The sequence below is a fragment of the Amblyomma americanum genome, chromosome 5 (genome assembly GCF_052857255.1).
Source record: "Amblyomma americanum isolate KBUSLIRL-KWMA chromosome 5, ASM5285725v1, whole genome shotgun sequence".
In the NCBI taxonomy this organism is placed as follows: domain Eukaryota; kingdom Metazoa; phylum Arthropoda; class Arachnida; order Ixodida; family Ixodidae; genus Amblyomma; species Amblyomma americanum.
In genome coordinates this window covers 44,809,782-44,830,277 of record NC_135501.1, presented here as the reverse complement: position 1 = coordinate 44,830,277, position 20,496 = coordinate 44,809,782, and the positions used below count along the sequence as shown (strand labels likewise).

General features: G+C 46.9%; 1 protein-coding gene across 1 annotated transcript in view; it reads right to left on the bottom strand.

The window, feature by feature from the left end:
• Nucleotides 1-20,496, bottom strand: part of LOC144133821 (DNA-directed RNA polymerase II subunit RPB7-like) — a 90,528-nt gene that overhangs the window by 1,946 nt on the left and 68,086 nt on the right. The window contains exon 5 of the mRNA XM_077666906.1: nt 10,287-10,468. Within this exon, the coding sequence (XP_077523032.1) occupies nt 10,307-10,468 (162 nt within the window). The 3' untranslated portion in view covers nt 10,287-10,306. The remainder of the gene's footprint in view (nt 1-10,286; nt 10,469-20,496) is intronic.

Sequence of the window (20,496 nt, the reverse complement as noted above, 5' to 3'; positions counted from 1 at the left end):
TCATCATTTCGGAAGTGAAACAGGAGCCCTGGCAAAAAAGATTTTCTCTCGGAAAACCTATCCGTGCAAACATGAAATATTCGACCATGGTTGCTGAATCTAACATTCGCAAAGCTACGGCGTTTGGTTACCGCGTAGCAAATTCGACGAGAGTGAGAATGTATATTTTCCAACTTACCGATGTGGGCGACAGTGACGCGATCAAATAGTGTGTCGAAAAGAGGATTGTTTCCGAACGGCGCTGTTTCTACTTTGCCTTTCAGGCATCTCCTTTGGCAGATGTCGTACGACCTTACAAACCTCGTAATCTTCTCTTGCACCCCAGGCCTGTATAATTCATCCCAAACTCGAAGTGTAGCCTTCTTAATGCACTGATGCACCGCCGACGGTTTATCGCGGGCAAGCCTTAACACCTGCGATTTGCAAGACTTTGGAAGTACCACCTGTCAAACCTATCTGTCAGTGGACAAATGATAGAAGCGGTACAGCAAACCCTTTTCGAAGGAATACGAGTGAAAATTGCCATGCTTGTCATTGAACACCTTTCCTACTTTCACCCAAGACGCCTTCTACGACCCATCCTCTATTTGCTCTTTTTCTAGCAGTTTCTTGGTGAACCGAATGGGACCGACGCTTAAAGAAGAATTTTCTACTTCGTACGGAAACTTCCCTTCCAGCCAGCCCCACTTCTGCGCCCTTGTCTTCGCCATTTTAACTGGCAACCTCGTCATTTTCTATGCGAGGACATAATTTAGGAGCGCGCTCTGATTTCTTTCAATTAATATCTCAATTTGACGGCTCACGGGCCTCCGGTATACTTCCAATTATGACATCATACATAGGTGTCTCCTGGCATTTCAACAGGGCCATGGCAGTGAAATAAGGGGAAGCGTAAAGGCTTCTGCCTCGGCAACTTCCAGACTACTGCCATCAACAAGGAATACGGTAGATTTCGAGCAGGTGAGACCTGTCAGGAACTAGGGCCCTCCACACAACTAACCTATTGCTGCTCGTGTCCCGCAAAATACGTACGGGTAGGCCTCGGAGCTCTCCCGCTGGGTCAAGCATGTGTTGTGCGTCTGCAGGCTTTTGCCGGAAAAGCACGACCACCACTTTATTCTCAGCTGGTTCAAGCCTGCATGCTGTTGTGGACATCACTTCAGGCACAACACTCTGGCTGAACACAATAAGACGACTGCTTCTGTTTTTCGTGCTTCCTTGACCAGGAACTTACATTATGCCCTCCCTTTGGCAATAAACGCAATAAAGTTTTTTGGCTAAGAGCGACAGCCGGCATCCCTATGTCCAGGTCGATTACAAATGAGGCACCTTCCCGACTGTCCACTTCGTCGAGGAGGAGGAGGAGGAAAAACTTTATTTATATTTGATATTAAATGTGTTATCAGCGGTCGCGGGCTGTCTTCTTCATCTTCCGATCAGTTATTGCAGCCCGTCTTAACAGGGTTGGGGCCCCTGGTCCAGGGCTCCACTGAGGTATGCCACCAGGTAGGCTCTCCGCACCAATCCGCGCTGGACGGCCGGGTCCTCAGCCATTTTATCCAGCGTCTTGCACTATGTTTTGCGAAAGAAGATCTCCAGACAGGTATGACAATTCCTCATCAACTGTTCGGCCACCTAAAAGTCACGTAAATCGTTGTACGTTGTGGCCGCACCCGACATCTCAACCCATCGATCAATAAGACTGAGCAAGCGTGCTGCGTATTGCTTGCCTGTTTCCTTATCAAGCAGCTAGCATTTACAGAACCTTTCGCGATAACCTTCTGCTGTGAACCGAAAATGATGGAGCAGGGCTATTTTTGCCGTATCGTAATGCAATGAATCTGCTCGAGACAATAGACCGAACACACGGAGAGCCTTCCCAGTCAAAGACATACTGAGTGCACTAGCCGATTTTTTCATGTGCCTGCTGTGCCCTTCTGCTGTATGCTCAAAACGTTTGAGGTATACACCAGTCATTCCTACGATCGTCAAAAGGCGGGAGCAACTTGTGTGGGCTGACCGCTACTGAGGGCAACGGTGCCGGTTCTGGATTACCTCATCAGATTCTGCGAGCCTTAATTGGATTTTCAGTCTACGCTGTTCAGCCTCTGCCTGACTATTCTCAAGCTTCCATTGTGCCTTGGTGTGCTCGCGTTCAGCTGCACGTACAGCGCGTTATTTCTCCCGCTCATCGGCAACTCATGAATGCAGCTCGGCGTCTCTCCACCCCATTCGTTCACCCCACTTGAAGAAATACTTTAGTGTTACCATTGTATCTTTCTATGGACCCACGAAGGAAACAAAAAAAACATTACCTCGTCCTGTCACGGACGCCTGTTGTCGTGAATTTGTAACCCGTCTCTAGCTGCAGAAGAGTACGCTATCGCGTGTACAATACAACAAACAGATTAGAGAAAACAAAACGAAGCCGTATTTATAATTAATGAAAACGTGCGCATAAGAAATGAAAACACATATAAAAACACACACTCAGCACGTGTACAAATCGACAGGTTAAACGAAAATGTTCTCTAGGTAATGTGCATCCCAGGTGCAGCAGGATGCCTTGTAGACAGTACGGACATCGGTGGATGAACTGCGACGTGTGGCTGGCGTTGCATCGAAGGAAGCGGTGGGAGAGAGCCAGGTATTATAGAAGCGATCAAGACACAGGGAGACACCGGTGGAGTACCGTCAGGAGCCCCAGGATCTTGGCTGCAGCAGGAGAAGCGGAGCTAGAACCCGCCGACGGCTTCCGGAAACGCTGTAAGCAGGCTATCCAATAGGGCTTCTCGTAGGCACGTACCCTCACTCCATCGGATGCCACCTCCACGCTTAAAAGGAACACAGGAGGCTTACGTCGTTGATCTAAGGGAGGTCCATGGCAACACGGACCCAACGTCCGACGGCTGCCACAACTACGCTTGAATGACCCGATCTCCACTGCACTGTCCCCTTCACACCTCTGTTTTCTGACACCTCCGCTCTCCACTCCTCGTGCTCGCGACACTCTTTGTGGCCGTCGCCTTGCCAGCGCAATTCGCACGTGCACACGCGCAACGCTGGGCTGGAACACACAACTCTCCTCTCTCGACGCACAGTACTCAAAAAATCTCCCGACGATTTTATATGCACCTAACACATTGCCAGGGTTTAAACAGTTCAGGCCTCCAAGGAGGAAGACCTTTTGAGGGCGAGGAGGGTGTGGAATGAGAATGGTGTTTGGATGCCGAAGGTGAATCTTGTACAGGCATGATGGCTGCTGAAGTTGATTAACGAGCCGACCTGCAAAACTGATAAAAGAAAAAGGCCAGCTGAGCAGAAAAGAATCCGGTGGTCTGGAGCATAGATAGATAGCGAGCGTTGGCTTGAAGGCTGTGCGTCCAGCTGCGACAGGCAGCTTGGTCTGACTGGCTGCGTTGACTTAAATAACTAAGGAGAAAAATTTGCCAGCATTGCAGAACAAAAAGCCGGAAAAATAAAATTAGAGTAAAAAGAAAACATAGCGAGTGCAGAGAAAGCCTGAAAGAGGCTTTAAAGGAATGCGGAAGCCATGTTCTGAGGAATGACGGCAATGAAGCAGAGTAGAAGCTAAAGATAACATTGAAGAAAGAAAACATTAAATGACCGTCATTAAATCTGCCATCCAATACTCCACAACCGGGGTAAATTTTCTCGACTCTACCTTTCGTTTAGACCAGAAAGCTTAAAACCACCCCCTGCAGAAGAAACCGATCGCGCTACTTCGATTTCGGTAGCCATCATCAAAGTCCCATTAAGCAAGGCATACCTGAAGAACAGGCAGCGCGCCTGAGAAGAATGTGTACCGACGACAACTATTTGAAACACATCCACTCGCTAAAATATACCCTAATCCGTAAGAAGCTCCTGAGAGGTCCCATAATATTGTTTGTCAACGAGCAAATACTCTAAACGAAGCAAGGTGCTTAAAAACGAACAAAAGCTGATAGTGAGCGATCTCCAGCAGTTAAAACAAAATACTCGAACATCCTTCCGAACGTAAACAATATTCTGCGAAAAAACCACCCCATTAAACTGGCAAAGATCGTCTTAAGAAATTATTTGCCGACGCACCAAGGGCAGCATACAGACGCAACGCAAAGCTGGAAAGCGCCAAGACAAACTCGTAAGCACCTTCTTGGTAGCACTGATCGAGAAGAAGCACAGTTTTATAAAAGGTGTAAAACCCAAAATGCGCTAAGTCCTCCGAATGTCACCATTGCCACACGCATTGTTGTTTCCAGTTTTTATGTCCTTGCGGTTCGCATTTTTTGCTATAGTATATAAGCCGTAGCCAAAGCATCAATAAAATCAATTGTAAGCCATCGCTCTAATATGTCTTGTCTTCATGTACATGCCTTTGCGCTGTTCCGGTAATGTCACACCAACTCGCCCGAGTTTCACTTTGATCACATACACGTCTCAATAAAACAAAACGAAGACATGTGAGGCCAGATATCCTCAAGTAGAGCCTACAATGCACCGGTGGTCACGTGATGCCACGTGAAGCATCTAGATTAAGCATGCATTCTTCGTCTTTATAAGAAAGAATAAAGGCTTATACAGGAGTGGGTCACTAGGCAAACAGTGCAAATGTCAAAGAACATCACAAAATGCAATGCGTTTAAATAATTATTCTGAGCAAAAAGAAAAAAGCGAGCAGGCAAACAACTCCGTGAAGTAAATGCAAAGAAGTTAATTTTGTGTGAGAGAGTCATCGGGAAAAACTCAACTGACAAGGAATGCAACAACCACAAGTGCAGACGTGAAAGATTCGGTGTTGAACAAAAAAAGCATACAAATGCAATAGAAATATTATGCAAAGATATGCGGTGGGGATATCATCCAGTACTTTTTTGAACCGCAACAAACACAGGCTGTGGATGAAGAAATCTTGAGGCAGAAAACAGCTTAACTTTAAATCTGGTTCCGGCGCCTACTCCTACATGCAAGTTGTGTTTGCAGTGACGGCTTTGAGGTTGAGGTGGCTGCTTAGTGAGTCTAACAAAATTCATACAATTACTGGTTTGTAAGATATTGTGGTAAAAAATGGCACACGGTCGTTACCGCCTACAAGTTCAAAGTCATTGCTCAACACTGCGTTATTCAAACGGATATGCATTAAACAATCATCTGCACACGAAAATCAGTTTGGTGGGCAGGTTCTGAAATTCTGATTGTCGCTAGGAGCAGCGACTTACTTGAAGTAACACTTTCTTCATCTTTCCAGGAAATGAAAGGCCTTCAAGGCAAGGACGTAACCAGAAGGACCATCATAGCGATCGGCACGTTTCGGTACAACGAAGGCGCCACATGGACGAAGTACAAGGATCTATTCAAGACGGCCATCGCAAAAGGGTGAGTTCTACTTTTTTCATCTGCGAACCTGAACACAAAGGGAATCTTTCGCTAAGAATGCCACTTACCAAGGAATGACAGCGCTCTGTGGTTTTAGGATGAATAATTTGGGGGGTGTTTCAAAGGAATCGCGTTAAGCGTCCTTTTGAGCGAAGGACTCTGCGGGGATAACTGCAGTTTGAAGAAGTTCTTATTGGTCAGAGGGAAGTCCCGTCACAGGTAGAGCAGCGCTATTGAAAATGAAGTAAACCACTAAATAAATTGTAATTATAAGGTCGCAACATGACTCGAACGTCACTATGACTTGCAAGAATGTAAATAAATTCTGCGGAAAAGAACATTTCTACCATTTGATGGGAATCAAAGCCGTGATTCTTGAGTCTCAAGTCGGACGCGCTACTCCTATGCCATCACGGCACTTTCCGTCGGCCTAGATATAGGAAGACCTTGTGTGTAACGAAAAAATAAGAAGGAGAGTAAAAGTAGGAAAACGAACGAAAATTAAGTAAACATATTAGGAGAACACAGAAATAAAATAAATTTCAAATAAGGCAGTCGAGGGGGGGTTAGTGATAGAGCACTAAGAGCACTATGTGATGGCGAAAGAAAACAGTGTCGTTGTGTGCGTGAATCGATATGCAAAGAGAAACCCAAGCCGCTGAAAGGACAGATTAACCCTGTCGCGTCAGACACTTAACGCGGAGCGTACGTGTTCCTCCAGTTGTTAAAACGAAAGTGTTATATGGCTCATCGGCAAGAAAACCCGGCGTCGGTCGTGAGTTTTCAAGCAGCAATGGTCGCAAAAACCTAAGATGACGTCACAGTCGTCTCGCATGACGCCAGCACTAGACCATACGATAAGGTGGCTTCCTAAAGCCCAATGACGGCATCAGCTTAGAAAGGTACACTAGCCGATCGAGGCGGTAATAGGTACCTATGCCATCAATATAGAGAAGGTGGTCCCGCGCAGTAAGTAGGGCCACGTGGCTGAAGGCGGACTTCATAGCCGACTCCCGGACACTGAAACCTCGGGCGTCGGCTTGAGCCACCGCTTTACCATCGAGGCCCGCGTGCGTGGGGGTTCAAAGAAAGTTGGCACATTGGGATGGAGGGTGTCTTAGGAGGAGGGACGCGGAAGGAAGGGATATCCGACTCGCACATAAATTGTGGATGGCTGGTTTAGAATCACTGACAATGGCGGTAATGTCCGGAGTGGTCAGAGCCAGAGCGAGGGCTGCCTTGTCTGCCTCCTCCGAAAAGGAGGTGCTTAAGGTGACAGCCGTTTTAGGGAGGCCGCTGACATCAATGGCTGAGAGGGCAAAGGAGAGGCCGTTGCGATATTCAGCGGCGCCGACATAGAGCCCAAACTTGGCATTGGAAATGGTTTTTAAAGGGCTGCCGCCTGTTCTTGACCTCGTTGTGGATAGTGAACAGGGTGCATGTTCTTGGGTAAAGGCAAGTAGGAAGGTTCTTTGGTATGTGTAGGCTTTGGTGATTCCGCTAGGAAATAATGTGTTTGGACTGGGTAGTCGAGATAAAATCGATTGGCAAGAGCTGAAGTATAGGGAGTAATCACTGACGCCACAGCGGCCGCTATTTTGGTGTCTGCAGAGCACTTCAAAAGGCTGCAGGCGTATCTAGTAGGATTATGGCCTCCTGCCCCCGCCTAAACTGCTGAAGCTACGCGCTGAACAACAAAACGGGGAATATGACGTCACATGAATACCCTCTATATGCCGACCACTGGGGCGGGTGCTGAGGAACGCCACTTCGAATAAGACGTTCGGTGCATGCATTAGTGGGATACAGAGAGAGTATTTATGGACACGACGGGGAAGAACGCCCACGGCGTCGATTTCCGCACTGCAGAGGTAAATGAACGGTAGTGGGCACTTCGCCCTGCTAAGTACAAACATCTGGAAAATACGAAGCTCCGACTCACGGAGGCCCCATGGTTGTTCGACACGCTACCTATGAGGCGGAGGGTGTGATCGACAGCTGTACTAAGGGCCTCAAAAAAAAGCTGACAACCCGAATTTTAGGGACCTTGTGAATGGCGTGATAAGAGTGTCGATAACGGCGGCGTGAGGGAAGGAGCAGGAGTTTAGATTTGTTAGCGGCACAGTGCAGGTTTATGGTGGCAATATGCTCTACTACCATGTTTGTAGCCATTTGGAGGGTATCTTGGATGTGACCACCAGAGCCTTCGAATACCCAGAGAGAAATGTCGTCAGCCTAGCGAGAGAAATTGAGGGAGGGGAGGAAAGAAGAGAATTAGGTACGGGCAGCACAGCGAGATTAAAGAGGAATGGTGAAAGGACAGAGCCTTATGGAGTACCGAAACTTCTCATGTTGTAGGAGGGGCATTATATCAAACCAAAAATGAGGGTAGCGGTACGAGGTGAAAGGAAGCCGCTAAAGTAGCAATTGGTTTCGAAGCCGCAAGAAATATAAGACCAGCATAAGTGGTAGCAGAGGCCTCATTGTTAAATGCGCCATGTAGGTCGAGACGTAGTATGGCTCGTGTATCCATGCTGCCATTAGGGACAAGGATGTCGAGATTAAGGCAGAGTATGACAGCTAGGCATAGAAGATACTGGCAAAAACAAAGCATTTCAAAGGTATACAAGAGACTGTCCGCCATGTTTGGTAAGGCGTTCTGTATGACATGCTGAAACGTCCTGCCAAGGCCGAAGATGATGCGAATAGGCCGAAAGCTATGAAAATGAGGAGGTTTGTGGCTCTTGAGGATGGATATGACCCTGCCGTCCTTCCACGCGTGTGGCCGGTTGCCAGTGTCTAAGCAGTAGTTGAAATAGTGAGAGCTTGGATAGAGGGTATATCGAGATTTTGGAGGATTTTATTGGTAATCAGGTCAGTGCTTGGTGCAGATATGGTTTTGAAATTCGCGAGGGCGTATTAAACCTCTGTCTCTGGGAGGGAGGCATCAAGAACCTCCTTAGTGTCCCCGGCGTAGGAAGCGATAGGGGTTTGATTTGTCGGGGGTAGGTGTTGGGTATGGAGGGTAGTGAAGAGATGATAGAGCCGATTAGTGTACTGGTGAAGAGTTTAGTGATGTGGTCATCTTTTACGTACTGTCCGTAGACATTTTCCCTAGTTCTGGAAGCGCAGTTAACACTGCTAAAAGAGCTTCGCTCGACCAGAAGACATTTTGTGCGGGCCAAAATTTTGTTGCATATGTTGTCTCTCTAAGGTGGGAGCAGAAGCACGTTCCTTAACTTTAAATAAATACACCTATATTTATTCCAACAGCGGTATTCCAGAGCATAGTTAAGACAGATTGTGCGCATTGCATCCTCTGCTGTTACGGTGCGGACGTTGTCATCGCGGTCATATCCACACACATTTATGAAAACATCACCAATTGCAAAGTGCTCCCTCCGGCTATTGTAACGGCTGTCGATGGCAACTTCCCTTCATTTGTGAATATACGCAAACCTCCCCTTGCTACTAGAGGTAGCGCAACTAGCAGAGTTTCACTTGTTGAAAGGATATAACGCGACAAACTTGTTCGGAATAATGAGAGAGGTCTTCAAGCCTGGAGACAGCCAAGTTCACACAATGATGCGAAAGCTTATGTGAAGAATTTGTTTCCTCCTGAAAAAAGAGACAGTGTTACTTAGATGGGAAACTTTTGCTTTCCAATGAGTATTAGAAAACTGTTGGCAGGCATTCATAATATACACGGTGCTCAGTGAAGGAGTCTAGGCAATCTAAGCACATGTATCTGGAAGCGCCGCCATCGGGACAAGCTGGAAGCACATATTAATTGACTAAAACATACCTGACGTGATTCAAACGATTTCTTCGGTTTGCTGTTTGTCGATGCAAAGTAGGTAAAAAAGCTGAACTTACACTTAGAGACCTCCTGCAGAATTACGAAGTCTATTTATTGGACCACCGATAGCGTTTGTTTAGACATGAACCGCTGAGCCCGTGACGCCTAAACATAACAGCCCTCTTGAATATTGATGCTAAAAATCTTTCGGAGCAAACACTTATTAGCGCAGCCACGCATGCCCCTCTGTCCTTCGGCATCTCCCGTGGGTGCTTCGTAAGATCACATGGTGATAAACGCTATGCTGAAGAAGAAACAACAAGGTTAGAGAAAATTCTGACCACTCTTTTTTTCACACATTTTTGGTTCCTGACCAGCTCATATCATCAGTCTGCCGTTCTAGGCGCTTGTTGTCATCGCTGACACTCTCTTCAGGCGGCACGTTTCGAAGCAGCTTCCGCAAATTGACCGTGCTACATTCTATTATTCTCGCCATATTTCCCCTCCTGTTTCTATTATAACCACCCCCGAATGGTTTCTGTGATAACCACGTTCCATTTACGCATTCCTGCTTTGTCACTCTACTAGCCTCCTCCTTCCACTGTAACAACCCTAAAGTCAAGGTTCCCTATGTCTGCCTTATACTACCCTCCCTCCATGGTGAAGATCCTCCTGTACTATCGCCACAATTTTGCCCTTCCAAGGTAACCACCTTTCCGACTGTTCCAGTGGTAACCGCCCTCTGCTCCTTCAAACGTTCTCTTCATGCCCTTTTTTCTGTGTGTAATCCTTCTCCTCCTACAGAGTAACTACCATCTTGGGTATCACAAAGAGAACGATGGATGAAAATCCTTATGGTCCTTTCCAACGTTCTGATAAGATATTTCTTCGTCTGGTGGAAAGCGTTCATTATTGTGTTGTGAATTTGTAACGCATGACCCACTGCAGAAGGCGAACGCAAGCGCGTGCAGGTTCGAACAAGACAACAAACAGATCAGACAAAACAAAACAGAGCCGTATTTATAATTCAAAGAAAAATAGCCGTAAAGAAAGGAAAAAAACACACTCAGTACGCATAAAACACTATAGATCAAAGGAAAATGTTCACCAGATATTGAGCATCCAATGTTAACCGGCGATGCCTTGTAGACAGGACGGACGCGGGTGGATGAGCTGCAGGGAGTCACTGGCGTTGCGTCGAAGGAAGCGACAGAAGAGAGCCAGGTGGTAGTAGGAGCAGAGAGGACCACGGAGAGGCCTCGGTAGACCCCCGTCAGCAGCGCCAGGAACCTGGCAGCAGTAGAAGAAGCAAAGCTAGCACCCGTCGACGGCGTCGCAAAACGCCGTAAGCTTAATGCAGGCTATCTAATATAGCCTATCTGCAGAACGGACTCTCTGTACATCGGCTGCCACCTTCACGCTTGAAAGCAACGCAGGACGCTCTCGCCGGTGATGCAAGGGAAGCCCACGGCAGCACGGACCGAACGTCCGACGGCTGCCACCTCCACGTTTGAATGACACGACCTCAGCTGCGTTGTCTCCTTCCACACCTCGGTTTTCTGACACCTTAGCTCTTCGCTCCTCGTGCTCGCCACGCTTCTCGTCGTCGTCACCTAGTCAACACCTTTCGCACGCGCACACGTGTAACGCTGGGCTGGCACGCGCAGCGCTCCGCTGTCGACGCACCATTGTCAACGCACTGCACTTAAAAAATCTCACGACGATTTGGGACCTCACATATGCCACGCTTCGGAAAAGCTTCGTAAAAAAACTGCAGTTGGCCCACATAACTCTAATCTTCACGTGGTATGCAAACAAGTTACATGCCACCAAAGGCACCGAAAGCACTTCACGCAAAGACACATGGAGGCATATGGAGACGCGCACAGATGGAACATGGGGCCAAAGGCTATATATCAGGCAAAAAGGACGAAAAGTTTTTACGATTTATCGGACACAAACTATACACAAGTGTGAACCATAAAGCCCAAAATATACACACTGAACACCTCATTTCCATGTAAACGGTCTTTTTGAGTCACCTTCTTTGGTAACAACAAAAGACGCATCCACAGTCTCATGGGACGCACGCTGTTCATATTGTTTAAGCGTATAGATGTGCAGTATCTTTTTAGTGTAACCCAACTCGATTCAGTAGTCCACGTCGTTATTTTTTCCAGAAACCACAAATAGACCCTTGCACTAAATAAAGAGTTTATTATGGCTACTCGGCAAAGAAATGAAGGCTCGATCTCGAACACTTAAATACCGCTGCTTGCTGTTCCTCTCATAATATCTGCTCTGAGACTATTGGGCACCTAATACATTTTGGTGTGCTCCTCTCACAGTTTGTTCGAGACGTTCTCGTAGATCGGAGACGCAACCATATGTCATTTTCGTGTATTTTCCCCGCTCTTCCCTGGCCCAGCTCTCTCTAAGGACTGCAAGCGGTCCTCGCACATGGCGTCAAAATATCAACTCAAACGGAAAAACTCCTGCTCGCCTGCGGCACCTGTCTGTATGCGAAGAGAAACGGAGCGATATAATAATTCCATGCACTGGGCTGCTCCTGACTGAGTTTCCGTAGCATCTGCTTCAGTGTGGCGTTAAATTTCTCCACCATCCCATTGCACATTGTATCGTGAGGAGTCGTCCTCAGATGTTCCACCCCCTAGAGATCATCAAGGTCTCTCATCATTTCAGAAGTGAAACAGGAGCCTTGGAAAAAAAGGATGTCTCTCGGAAACCCTATCCGTGCAAACATCACCAAACCTCCGGCCACGGCTGCGGTGTTTCGTTACCGCGTGGCAAATTCGACGAGAGTGAGAATGTATATGTTCCATCTTACCGATGGGGGCGACAGCGAACCGATAATATTGACATTGACGCTATCAAATAGAGTGTCGAAAAGAGGATTATATCCCAACAGCGCTTTCCCTACTTTGCCTTTCAGGCACGTTCTTTGGCAGGTGTCGCACGACCTTACATACCTCCTAATCTGCTCTTGCACCCCTGTGCAGTAGAATTCACCCAAAACTCGATGTGTAGTCTTCTTAATGCACTGATCCACCGCCAACGGTTTATCGTGGGCAAGCCTTAACACTTGCAATCTGCAAGACTTTGGAAGTACCACCTGTCGAACCTGTTTGCCAGAGGAGAAATGATAAAAGCGGTACAGCAAATCCTTTTCGACGGATACCAGTGCGAATTGCCGTGCGTGCCATGGAACACCTTTCCTACTTTTACCCGAGACGCCTTCTACGACCCATGCTCTTTTCGCTATTTTTCTAGCACTTTCTGGGTGAACCGAATGGTACCTACGCTTAAAGGAGAATTTTCTTTACTTCATCTGGAAACTTCCTTTCCAGCCAGCACCACTTCTGCGCCCTTGCCTTTGCTATTTTCACTGGCAACTTCGTCCATTTCTCTGCCAGGACATAATTCAGCAACGCCCTCCGATTTCTTTCAATTAATATCTATATTTGACGGCTCACGGGCCTCCGGTATACTTCCAAGTATGAAATCGTACAAAGGTGTATTCGAGCATTTCACCAGGGCCATGCCAGTGAAATAAGGAGAAGCGATAAAGACTTCTGCCTCGGCAACTTCCAGACTACTGCCATCATTAAGGAATACCGTAGATCTCGAGCCGGTGAGACCTGTCAGGAACTAGGGCCCCCCACACAACTACCCTATTGCTCCCCGTGTCCCGTAAAACACAGACGGGTAGGCCTCGGAGCTCTCCCTCTGGAACAGGCATGAGTTGTGCGTCTGCAGGCTTTTGCCAGACAAGTACGACCACCACTTTATTCTCAGCTGGTTCAAGCATGCATGCTGTTGTGGACACCATTTCAGGCACAACACTCAGGCTGAACACAACAAGACGACTGCTTCTGTTTTTCGTGCTTCCTTGAGCAGGAACTTACATCATGCCCTCCCATTCGGCAATAAATGCAATAAAGCTGTTCTGGCATAGAGCGACAGCCGGCAGCCCTATGCCCAGGTCGATTACAAATGAGACACCTTCCCGACTGGCTACTTCGTCGAACATCCTTTTGTCTCGAGAGGTCCACCTCAAACGCTTCTTTTAACGAAGACAAGCTTCTTTGCCGCTGGGCGTCTAGAAAATTATTTGTCTTCTCAGCCATTTTATCCAACGTCTTGCACTATGTTTCGCGAAGGAAGATCTCCAGACGACTATGACAATTTATCATGAACTGTTCGGACACTTAAATTCACGTAAATCGTAGCACGTTGTGGCCGTACCCGACATCTCAATCCATCGATCAAAAAGATTGAGCAAGAGTGCTGCGTATTGCTTGCCTGTTTCTTTATCAAGCAGCTGGAATTTGCGCAAGCTTTCGCGATAACATTCTGCTGTGAACCGAAAATGTGGGAGCAGGTCTAGTTTTGCCGTATCGTAATGCATTGAATCTGCTTGAGACAATCGACCGAACACATGAAGAGCCTCCCCGGTCAAAGACATACTGAGTGCACTAGCCGATTTTTTCTTGTACGTGCTGTGCCGTTCTGCTGTACGCTCAAAACATTTGAGGTATGCAACCAAGTTATCTCTGCGATCGCCAAAAGGAGGGAGAAATTTGTGTGGGCTAACCGATACTGAGGGCAACGGTGCGGGTTCTCGATTACCCCATCGGCTTCTGCGAGCCTTAATTGGATTTGCAGTCTACGCTGTTCAGCCTCTTCCTGACTATTCTCAAGCTTCCGTAGTGCCTTGGCGTGCTCGCGTTGAGCTGCACGTGCAAAGCGTTCTTTCTCCCTCTCATCGGCAACTCATGAATGCAGCTCGGCATCTCTCCACCCCATTCGTTCGCCCCACTCGAAGAAATCTTTTAGTGTTGCCATCGTATCTTTCTACGGACCCACGAAAGAAAACAAAAAAAACACGGCCTCGTCCTGTCGCCGACGCCAGCTGTCGTGAATTTGTAACGCGTCCCCCCAACTGCGGAAGGGTACGCTATCGCGTGTACAATACAACAAACATATCAGACAAAACAAAACGAAGCCGTATTTATAATTTAAAGAAAACGAGCCAATCGGAAATGAAAACACACATAAAAACACACACTCAGCACGTGTACAACTCGACAGGTTAAACGAAAATGTTCTGTAGATAATGAGCATCCCAGGTGAAGCCGGATGCCTTGTAGACAGGACGAACATCGGTGGATGAACTGCGACGCGTGGCTGGCGCTGTGTCGAAGGAAGCGGTGGGAGAGAGCCAGGTGTTAGAGGAGCGAACAGGACCACAGGGAGACGCCGGTCGACTCCCGTCAGGAGCCCCAGGATCTTGGCTGCAGCAGGAGAAGCGTAGCTAGGACCCGCCGAGGGGGTCCTGAAACGCCGCAAGCTTAATGCAGGCTATCCAATAGGCACGTACCCTCACTTCATCGGATACCACCTCCACGCTTGAAAGAAACACTGGAGGCTTGCTTCGTTGATCCAAGGAAGGTCCACGGCAACACGGACCCAACGTCCGACGGCTGCCACCGCCACGCTTGAATGACCTGATCTCCACTGCGCTGTCTCCCTTCACACCTCGGTTTTCTGACACCTCCGCTCTCCGCTCCTTGTGCTTTCGACGCTCTTTGTGGCCGTCGCCTTGCCAACACAATTCTCGCATGCACACGGCACCGCTGGGCTGGCACACGCAACTCTCTGCTCTCGACGCACCGTACTCAAAAAATCGCCCGACGATTTGGTGTGCACCTAACACATTGCCAGGGTTTAAACAGTTTGAGCCCTCCAAGGAGGAAGACCCTTTGAGGGCGAGGAGGGTGTGGAATGGGAATGATGTTAGGATGGAGAGGGTGAATCTTGTCCAGGCATGATGGCTGCTTAAGTTGATTAACCAGCCGACCTGCAAAACAGTGAAAAGAAAAAGGCCAGCTGAGCAGAAAGGGATTCGGTGGTGTGGATCATGGAGAGATATCAAGCGTGGGCTTGAAAGGCTGTGCTTCCAGCTGCGACAGGCAGCTTGGTATGACTGGCTGCGTTGACTTAAATAACTAAGGAGAAAAATTGGCCAGCATCGCAGAACGAAAAGCCGGAAAATAAAAGTAAATTAAAAAAGAGAAAATACAGCGAATGCAGAGAAAACTTGAAGGGGCTGGAAAAGAATGCGGAAGCCATGTTCTGAGGAATGACGGCAGTGAAGCAGACTAGAAGCTAAAGATAAAATTGAAAAAAAAAACATTCAATGACCGTCATTAAATTTTCCGTCCGATACTCCAAACCGAAGTGAATTTTCTCTACACTACCTTTCGTTTAGACCAAAAAGCTTAAAACCACCCTTCGCAAAACGCCTACAAACCGACAGCAATACCTGGATTTCAGTAGCCATCATCAAAGTCTCTGTAAGCAAGGCATATTTTAAAGATAGGCAGCACGCCTGAGAAAAATACGTACCGACAACTATTTGAAACACGTCCCCTCAATAAAAAGTACCCTAATCCGTTAGAAGCTCCTCAGAAGTCCCCTAATATTGTTTGTCAACGAGCAACTACTCTAAACGAAGCGAGGTGCATAAAAACGAATAAAAGCTAATAATAAGCGGCCTCAAGCAGTTAAAATAATCAAACGTCCTTCCGAACGTAATCAATATTCTGCAGAAATACCACCCTATTCAACTGGCAAAGATCGTCTCAAGAAATTATTTGCCGACGCACCAAGGGTAACATACAGACGCAACACAAAGCTGAAAGACATTGTCGTACACACTAGGCTCGATATGATCTCGACGCAGAGGTAAGACATGTAAGCATTTACAATGTGACTCTACTGTTGGAAACACTGCAAGCGACTTCAGCTTCGTTATAAAGACTAGCTTAAAGTGTGCGTCGTCTAATGTTTTCTACAGCATTCAATGCTGACCTTGTCAGAAACAATATATTGGACAAGCCGGGCCATCAATGAGCGCCAAAAAAATTGTCATCGAGTACCTACAGAAGGCCGTGGCGGAACATTTTATTAAACGAGGTCACAACTTCGATGAGCTCAATTGTTAGTTCTTCAATAAGACTTCGAATCTGCAAAGCATACAAAATACAGGGAGGTTTTACTAATTAAAAAATTTAAATCCTAACAACCAGCAGGGATTAGCATATCCACAGGAAACTTAGAAACTCTCAGGTACATTGCGACACTGGCGTGATTCTTTAAACATGTCCTGCACTTGGTCAGAGCATTTACCAGCACTTCACAGCTCCACTTTATCTTTTCTTTCACCCCACTCTTCCGTTCCGACCGGTCCTTTGCCCCCAATGAGAATTTTTTTCGCTCTTTTTTGTTCAATTTTACCTTTAGTTTGTGCCCTGCTTCTTTGCCATCATTTCTCAGGAACACTCGGCTTCCACATTGATTTCCGACACCTTCCTTTCATGCTTTCTCTGAACTCATCCTATTGTTTTGTCTTTTTGTTTTATTTAATTTTTTTTCACGGTGTTTTCATCTGCCATGCTAATTGCTTATCTGAGTTTTTCAGGTAAACGCAGCCAGTCATTCCAAGCCACGTGTCGCAGCTGAACACACAGACTTTCAAGCCGGTGCTCGCTATCTCACGCACTCCACACCTCGGGATTCCTTTCTGCTGAGCAGTCTTTTACTTTTCAGTTTTGCCTGTCACAGGGTTGATCGACTTAAGCAGCCATCATGCTTGGACAAGATCCACCCTCCCCATCCAAGTACCATTCCCACTTCACACCCTCCTCCCCTCACCGGGCTTTCTTCCGCGAAGAGATGACCCTCTTTAATCCCCGCCAATGATTTTAAGGCCCCCTTTATACAGAAAATCCGGCATCGTCGGCGTTGTGAGCGAAAAATCTCCGGAAAGACGACCTAGGTAGACAACCTAGGTCATGTGGCCTTGTGGCGTCATGAGAGTTTGCCCACCGGTTTGTGAGCAAAGTGACCTTCGCAGATGCCAGTTGAGGACTGGTCGCGAGAGTTAGCAGTCTGGTTCGCTTAAGCCCCACCGGTGGCAGCACCTGCAATCGCAGGGCAGTCGCGCATCATGTAACCGCTCGACTACTCGGCCAGGGGTGGTATGATGACTTCCAGGAATCTATGGATTGAAATTCGAGAATTACCAATGCCGCAATGTGGGTTTTAACCTATTAACGCTATTGCGTAATACCTTTAAAGCGGAGCTCAATTGTCCCCTCAACTTTTCATTGCGCTCTCCCTCTATACTCCTCCTTCCACGGTAAAGAGTGTCCGTTCTGGTTAAACACCCACCAGGTGGGTCCCGTGGCAAGCACCCACGTTCTTACGTTCTCGTCACATCCTCCTTTTTTCAGGGTTGTAATTTTGGGGGTTCCATCGCAAGCGCCCTCTTACGTTTTCGCTATGCCGTCCTCCTTCCATGGTAACTATTTTGCGGTTCAGAATTCCTCCGCTTCGCCCGTACCATTCACCTGGTGCAGTAACAATCGCTTTCCGGGTAGCTACTCTCCGGCTGTTTCCCGTGGCAACCGCAGACCACTTGCGCCTTTTCATACTCTTGCTATACCTTGCTGCTTTCATGGTAACCATTCTCTAGTTTATGGATGCCGCCCTCTCCCGATACCGTCTTCTTTCCCGGTAACAACGCTACTAGTGGTTATAAGGCAACGCAGCCAAACAGCCCACTACTACTACGACGTGAAACCCAGGAACACGTGCTTCGCAGCTTTTGCTGTAAATAAACCCTTTCATTTAACATATCAATTCGAACCCGTTGTATGCGTATCCTTACGACTGTATGCTAATGAGTTGGTGTGTCATTTCCATAAAAAGGCAGAAATCTTTAATGAACTTTCTCAATGCAGCTCCAGGGAATCATTTCGCATTCAAAGCACGTAAGAAGACTTGAGTGTCTTCTGCAATTTTTAACAGTGTCCGCTCTTACTACTCGCTTTGGAATGTTTCTTGTTCGTCCGAGATGTGAAGATAGCGGCCGGTCATGTCCTCAAACATGACACCCACCACGTGACAGCGTGAGAAGTTGTCGGGCCGGCACGGAGGCCTGGTTTCCCCGGTCTGCTGGCGTTTGGCTATAGATTTATGATCCATCTGAGTGGGTGCCGAAACTAGCACCACTTGAAGTCACCAATGGTGAAAAATTGTGGCCAACGCGTTTGGCGCAGAGGGTTTATGTGGCGGCAAACGAATAGGCGCACAAAGGTGTTATTCGAATTGAAGCCTGGAATGTGTGATTGATGCGTACCTACGACCTTTGGTCCTTGAAATCGTAATAGGTCAGTTCTTCGGAGGGCAGTGGCGGACGAACCAGAGGCCGCAGAGGCATACGGGTTGGTATGAAACGAATCGCCGTTTCGTGATGTACACGCTGGAATCTGAATTTGGGACCTGGGAGAAAAATTCGGATATAACCAGTTTTAGCCTCAGATATAACGAAGGTGAACTTTAATAATCATCGTTAGTAACAATGAAAGCTTGGTAGAAAGCATAGGTGAAAACAACTTATCTAACGCTCTTCATTTGAATTGCATTCGCGAATTATTCTTTAATATTTTAAGTAGTGAATCATATCTGATTAGACCCACCTCGATTACAGTGTATTTATATGTGAGTGATTAATTTAAAAGGCTGTATGCTGTGGAAACCACGTAGGTCCGTTTCATGAAGTGTTTATTAGAGGTGAGCATACCCGTGCATATTTTATGTTCTGATCAGAAATATTATGCAGGCGGTCTTCGCTTACTGACAACACCTGTAGTGAAAGTCATGAACGTATCATAAGTAGGCTGCTCACGACGCTGTTTTCTGATCTGCGAACAGTTGTGACGATCTCCAAATTGTGTAGAAGTGAGAGTGAGAGTGACTCGTGGATTGTGTCCTGGTCTAATCAAGCGGCAACCAAGGGTTTCTATATTGTTCCCAGGTCTTCGCACTTCAAGTTAATCTCACCTTTATATTTTTACCTTGTCAGTGAGAATTAGAGCTCAAAAATTCAGCTACAAAATCGTGCAGTTATTTACCCTCCGTCCTAGGACAGCTGTAGTTTCGTATTACAGCTCTAACAGCGGCTGCTTACTAAACAGAGAAACATTAGAATTCAGAGAAGACATAGTTAGAGTATTAAAGTTTCGCCTCCTCGTTCAATGTTTTCCTTGCAGGGCCAAATTAGGGAGTTTGTAACGAAATCTTATCCTCACTGCAACGCACACATTATCGTCGGTGTGTCGGTGGAGAGCAGCGCTTTGTCATACAAGCACACCGAAAAGATAAGCCACGTCAAAGATATACAGCTGTACAAGAAATGCGACGAGTTTACGTTGACAACCCTTGACGTGGTAAGCAATGATCGCCTCATCTGGGTTGTAACCATTGAATCATGAAAACATATTTGATATTGATTGAACAACTCATAACCTCGTATATAAAATGGACATGAAAGAGCGCTCATATTGCAGTAATTCTTTTGAAAAATAAGGGGCACCTTTGCAAGGAAGCGTACTCTCGTCAACCTAAAGTCTCTTGTGAGCCTAAAATGAACAGATGTATGCCTTCCCTGCCGCTCTAAGCAGAGCGGCAAGCTCTGACGAGAGGCGGCCGAGTCCGAAAATCTGAATGGGCGTGCCATGGCTTGCGGAATTGGCAATGGGACGAAGTGGGCGGAGTGAGCTTTAAATTTATCGGGAATGTAATCAGGAAGGTTAACATCCCGCAAGATTCAACTAGTCCCATTAAAAACAACTCGATCGAAAATAGTAACAAAACCATTAGCAATAAAAACAATGTCAAAGCGTGAGAAACACGCTCGCGTTTCCTTTTCGCTGCTTGTCTGCAGGATGAACTCTTGAGCTTTAAGTCGGCGAAGTGAGCAAGAACATTTAATGTGACATCCTCATCTCTGTCTCGATAATATGCTTTTAATTAACTACACAGACCAATTTGCTACAACGTATGTGGAGGACTCGGACGCCCGAAATGAAAAGCTAATGGGCATGAAGGTTACACTGAATAGAATCAAATTTGAATGGTCTCGTAAAGGAAAACCAATGAGTGGTGTGTTACAACGCGCTATAAGCCGTTACCTCTTCCCAACTCCGCTAGCTCTATCTTCTTAAGAGAATACTTTCTCGTCAAAAGGCCATGCAAGCCTCAAGAAAGCCGATTTGGTTTTCTTTCGTAACGCGAAACTATAACTATTACTTTTCGAGAGCATCTAAACAATTTTGACAGTGTGTCCCAATGAGTGAGCATTGTAATGTTGAGATATTAATGCCTGTATGATTAATCCTCGAAGTATAGGGGGATGAGATCTCCCTCCAACTTTGAGGTTGAGGCAATGC